General features: G+C 38.9%; 1 protein-coding gene across 1 annotated transcript in view; it reads left to right on the top strand.

Moving 5' to 3' along the window:
* The window catches only part of DNA2 (DNA replication helicase/nuclease 2), a 74,441-nt gene that overhangs the window by 24,046 nt on the left and 44,549 nt on the right, over window positions 1-5,846 (top strand). The window contains exons 7-8 of the mRNA XM_011929409.1: window positions 3,014-3,131; window positions 5,049-5,211. Of these exons, the coding sequence (XP_011784799.1) occupies window positions 3,014-3,131; window positions 5,049-5,211 (281 nt within the window). The remainder of the gene's footprint in view (window positions 1-3,013; window positions 3,132-5,048; window positions 5,212-5,846) is intronic.

Raw genomic sequence — 5,846 nt, 5'->3', positions numbered from 1 at the left:
GTATTTTTAGTAGAGACGGGTTTCACTGTGTTGGCCAGGCTGGTCTCGAACTCCTGACCTTGTGATCTGCCTTCCTCAACCTCCCAAAGTGCTGGGATTACAGGTGTGCACCACCATGCTGGCCTTATGCCTGACTAATTTTTGTATTTTTGGTAGAAATCGAGTTTTGCCCTGTTGTCCAGCCTGGTCTTGAACTCGTGACCTCACATGATACTCCCACCTCGGCCTCCCAAAGTTCTGGAATTACAGGCATGAGCCACTGCACCCAGCTTTTTGCTATTAATTGTGTACCAAATATTGAAGGTTTTCACAAGAACTTTACATTTGGGAATGAAAAGTAGGGTAACTGTTTCACCTATTATTAGATTTTGTGTAGATGTTGGAAGTGGAAGAAAATATGTTTCCCCTTTTTAAAGACTTGAAATTTTTACTTTGATAATAGAGAAATAACTGAAATTACAAACTTAAATACTTGGCTAAATTACAACCCTCTTGAGAAAGGAAAATTATGCCAATAGAAGAAAGGCTGTTTTTGAAGTCAAAGATTAGAAGGAATGTGTTTTGTGTATATGAGACTGAAATTTTTAAATTGATTTTTAAAATCACAAGTTTGAATGAAATCACTTTATAATGCTAAACAGGAGCTAAATATAAAAGCATTTTAGACCTGCACAGTGGCTTACGCCTGTAATCCTGGCACTTTGGAAGGCCGAGGTGGGTAGATCACTTGAGGTCAGGAGTTTGAGACCAACCTCGCCAACATGGTGAAACCCCATCTCTACTAAAAAAAAAAAAAATTAGGTGGGTGTGGTGACATGTGCCTGTGGTCCCGGCTACTTGGGAGGCTGAGAATGCTCAAACTAGGGAGGCAGAGGTGGTAGTGAGCTGAGATCGTGCCACTGCACTCCAGCCTGGGTGACAGAGCCAGACTCCATCTCAAAAAAAAATAAATAAAAGCATTTCAATATCTTAAGTGATCTAGATTCCAAGACTTTTTTCCGTTGAGATTGTTGCTCTAATTCGCCGTTGCTTCAAGGTAAAGAATATTACTGTATTTAATTTTGTTCAGTTGGAGATTTTATTTTTGCAAGAAGTGCAAGAAAATTTTAATAATAAAGTAGTAATTCTTGTATTAAAAAATGAGGAAATTTGCTAGAACAAGGCTTAAAAAATTGGAATTTATATTGCATATTTATTATGCAAGAGACAAGACATTGAAAAATTAATTATGATAGTTCATTATTATGTTAGGTATAAGGAAAAAAACAAGGTTCCCTGCTTAAAAGATTTGACTTTTTAATTTTGATAATAAGAAAAGGTTTAAGAAAGTTTATTTTTTTAGATGGGGTCTTGCTATGTTGACTTGCAGCTAAAGCTGTTACATGAGCTAAAAGGACTATTTTTAACTTGTCTTAGATGGTTTCACCCAAGAATTTCATGAAACCTAAGGTGGTTAATGACATTTCATACTCTGGAGAAACAAACTCTGTAGAGTTAGTATTATTTGTCATAGTAGCTATCATGTAAATGATAGTCATTTTTGTTTTGGTTCATTTATTTTAAATGGAGAAAATAGTGTCTACAGACTGTTAACTTCAAAATGTAAATCGTAGTTTGATTAATTTCCTTCTTCAATTTATTGGATATCTAAATATTTGCTTTCTAAGAAAATTCTCTATAGGATTCTTGGTTATCCAAGTAAAACTGAGAAACAGAACTATGTTTGTTTTGTGTAAATTAAATTTTTATTTTTTTTTTAAGACAATCTCCCTCTGTTACAGGCTGGAATGCAGTGGCACGATCTCGGCTCACTGCAGCTTTTACTTCTCAGGGTCAATCAATCCTCCCACCTCAGCCTCCTGAGTAGCTGGGACTATGAACGCACATCACCATGCCCGGCTAACTTTTTTTTTTGGAGATGTAGTCTCCTTCTGTCTCCCAGGCTGGAGTGCAGTGGTACGATCTCGACTCACTACAATCTCTGCCTCCCGGGTTCAAGCAATTCTCCTGCCTTAGCCTCTCAAGTAACTGGATTACAAGCATGTGCCATCGTACCTGGCTAATTTTTGTATTTTTAGTAGAGACAGGGTTTCACTATGTTGGCCAGGCTGGTCTCGAACTCCTGAGCTCAAGTAATCTGCCCACCTCGGCCTTCCAAAGTGCTGAGAGTTTAGTCGTGAACCACCACACCCAGCCGTGCCTGGCTATTTTTTAAATTTTTCTACATACATCTCTTTTTGTAGAAATGAGGGTCTCACTATGTTTTTGTTTTTATGCTTTTAAATTTTTGTTGGCACTTAGTAGGTGTATACATTCATGGATTACACGAGATATTTTAATACAGGCATGCAATACGTAATAATCGTATAATGGTAAATGGGGTATCTATCCCCTCAAACATTTATTATCTGTGTTACAAATAACCCAGTTATACTCCTTTAGTGATTTAAAAATGCACAGTTAAATTATTTTTGACTATAGTCACTCTGTTGTGCTAGCAAATACTAAGTCTTATTCATTACTCTTTTTTCTTTGGTACCCATTAACCACCCCTACTTCTCCCCCTGACCACCCTCACTATCATTCCCAGCCTCTGGTAACCAACCTTCTACTATCTGTCTCCATGAATTCAATTGTTTTAATGTTTTGCTCCCACAAGTAAATGAGAACATACGAAGTTTTCTGTGTCTGGCTTTTTTTACTTAACATAATGACCATCAGTTGGTCTCGCTATATTGCCCAGGCTGGTCTCAAACTCCTGGGCTCAAGTGATCCTCCTGCCTTGGCCTCCTGAAGTGTTGGGATTGCAGGCCTGAGCCACCATGCCTGGCCTAGATTAAATGTTTGACATCAAATTTGTCATGTTATCTTTACCAGTTTGGCTCATGTTACCTTTTAAATAGAAATAGCTTTATTGATCTTTTGACTTTAAAATTATGTGTTGGTTGCAAGACAATGTAGGGAAATACAAGAAGTTATAGTTTTGTTTGAGCAGATGTCAATGTTTGCACAGGTTGTTCTGTACACTCTCCTAAGCCAAGAGAGAAGAGCTGATCCAGAGGCTGGCTTGCTTCTCTACCTCAAGACTGGTCAGATGTACCCTGTGCCTGCCAACCATCTAGATAAAAGAGGTTGAGCTGTTTTCTTTTAGTTGTACTTCTTTGCCCACCCCCCACTTCAGCTTCTAGTGATACATATTTATACCTGACAATCTACTCACAGTACTTACTAGGTTATAATTTGTAGCTGTGGGTTTTTTGTTGTTGTTGTTTTGTATGTGTGTATTTTTGTTTTTGGTTTTTTAAGATAGAGTCTCACTCTGTTGCCCAGGCTGGAGCGAAGTGGCACAATCTTTTCTCACTGCAACCTCTACCTTCTGGATTGAAGCAATTCTCCTGCCTCAGTCTCTTGAATAGCTGGGATTACAGGCATGTGCCACCATGCCTGGCTAATTATACTTTTAGTAGAGCTGGGGTTTCGCCATGTTGGCCAGGCTGGTCTCAAACTCCTGGGCTCAAGTGATCCTCCTGCCTTGGCCTCCTGAAGTGTTGGGATTGCAGGCCTGAGCCACCATGCCTGGCCTAGATTAAATGTTTGACATCAAATTTGTCATGTTATCTTTACCAGTTTGGCTCATGTTACCTTTTGAATAGAAATAGCTTTATTGATCTTTTGACTTTAAAATTATGTGTTGGTTGCAAGACAATGTAGGGAAATACAAGAAGTTATAGTTTTGTTTGAGCAGATGTCAATGTTTGCACAGGTTGTTCTGTACACTCTCCTAAGCCAAGAGAGAAGAGCTGATCCAGAGGCTGGCTTGCTTCTCTACCTCAAGACTGGTCAGATGTACCCTGTGCCTGCCAACCATCTAGATAAAAGAGGTTGAGCTGTTTTCTTTTAGTTGTACTTCTTTGCCCACCCCCCACTTCAGCTTCTAGTGATACATATTTATACCTGACAATCTACTCACAGTACTTACTAGGTTATAATTTGTAGCTGTGGGTTTTTTGTTGTTGTTGTTTTGTATGTGTGTATTTTTGTTTTTGGTTTTTTAAGATAGAGTCTCACTCTGTTGCCCAGGCTGGAGTGAAGTGGCACAATCTTTTCTCACTGCAACCTCTACCTTCTGGATTGAAGCAATTCTCCTGCCTCAGTCTCTTGAATAGCTGGGATTACAGGCATGTGCCACCATGCCTGGCTAATTATACTTTTAGTAGAGCTGGGGTTTTGCCATGTTGGCCAGGCTGGTCTTGAACTCTTGGCCTCAAGTGATCTGCCCGCCTTGGTCTCCGAAAGTGCCGCGATTATAGGCATGAGCCACTGTACCTGGCTAATTGTGGTGTTTTTTAAAAAGAATTTTAATAATATACTCCATAGTTGAAAACATTATTAATCTTTTAAAATTTTATTATGCAAAGCTTTATTTCAAACTTTCTATTTTATATTGAAGAAAGATATTCTAGATAGCTGTATTTATCCTCAGCATTCAGCTAATACCAACTTCACAATGCTTACTAGTTATGAAATACATAGTTTAAAGAACTTATAAAGTGAACAGAAACTTAAAGGAAATGTACCAAAATGTTGTTATTCTAGTATAGTGGGAAATATGAATACTGTTTTCTCCTTTTTAAAATGTTTTTATTTTTATTTATTTATTTATTTTTTTGAGACCGAGTTTTGCTCTTGTTACCCAGGCTGGAGTGCAATGGTGTGATCTCAGCTCACCGCAACCTCTGCCTCCCGGGTTCAGGTGATTCTCCTGCCTCAGCCTTCTGATTAGCTGTAACACAGTCATTCGCCACCAATCCTGGCTAATTGTGTATTTTTAGTAGAGACGGGGTTTCACCATGTTAGTTAGGCTGGTCTCGAACCCCTGACCTCTGGTGATCCGCCCTCCTCGGCCTCCCAAAGTATTGAGATTGCAGGCATAATCCACTGCGCCCGGCTCTGAAATGTTTTTAAATCTGTAAGTTTTACATATATAGTGAAAAATACATAATAAACTTTATTTAATTCTTAAAAAGACATTAACCTTTTTTTCATAGAATTATTAAAGCTAAGAAACCAGATGGCATTCTCATTGTTTCACCGTATTAGCAAATCTGCTACTAGACAGAAGACACAGCTTGCTTCTTTGCCGCAAATAATTGAGGAAGAGAAAACTTGTAAATATTGTTCACAAATTGGCAACTGTGCTCTTTATAGCAGGTAAGTATTGTCTACCAAAGGCATTATTTCTAGTTGAGTATGAACTCAACTAAATATATTTAAAATTGGTGGCCAGTTCAGCACTGATAACATCATTTTCGTTATTTTTCCTTTATATTTTCCTTTGTGTGTATTATTTCTAAAATTAAGATAATAGGGGAAAAAAAACAGTACTTTTTTTTTTTTTTTTTTGAGACGGAGTTTTGCTCTTGTTGCCCATGCTGCAGTTCAATGGTGCGATCTTGGCTCACCGCAACCTCTGCCTCTTCGGTTCAAGCGATTCTCCTGCCTCAGCCTCCTGCGTAGCTGGGATTACAGGCATGCGCTACCATTCCTGGCTAATTTTGTATTTTTAGTAGAGAAGAGGTTTCCCCGTGTTGGTCAGGCTGGTCTTGAACTCCCGACCTCAGGTGATCCACCCATCTCAGCCTCCTGAAGTGCTGGCATTACAGGCATGAGCCACTACGCCCAGCTAATTTTTTGTATTTTTAATAGAGATAGGGTTTCACCATGTTGGCCAGGCTGGTCTTGAACTCCTGACCTCAAGTGATCTGCCTTGGCCTCCCAAAGTGCTGGGATTTTAGGCTTGAGCCACTGTGCTAGGCCGAAGTTCACATAAATACTTTTTTTTTTTT

This window comes from Colobus angolensis, unplaced genomic scaffold (assembly GCF_000951035.1).
Source record: "Colobus angolensis palliatus isolate OR3802 unplaced genomic scaffold, Cang.pa_1.0 Scaffold12, whole genome shotgun sequence".
In the NCBI taxonomy this organism is placed as follows: Eukaryota; Metazoa; Chordata; class Mammalia; order Primates; family Cercopithecidae; genus Colobus; species Colobus angolensis.
The sequence above is the reverse complement of the archived record's forward strand: the minus strand, read 5'-3'. Positions and strand labels throughout refer to the sequence as shown.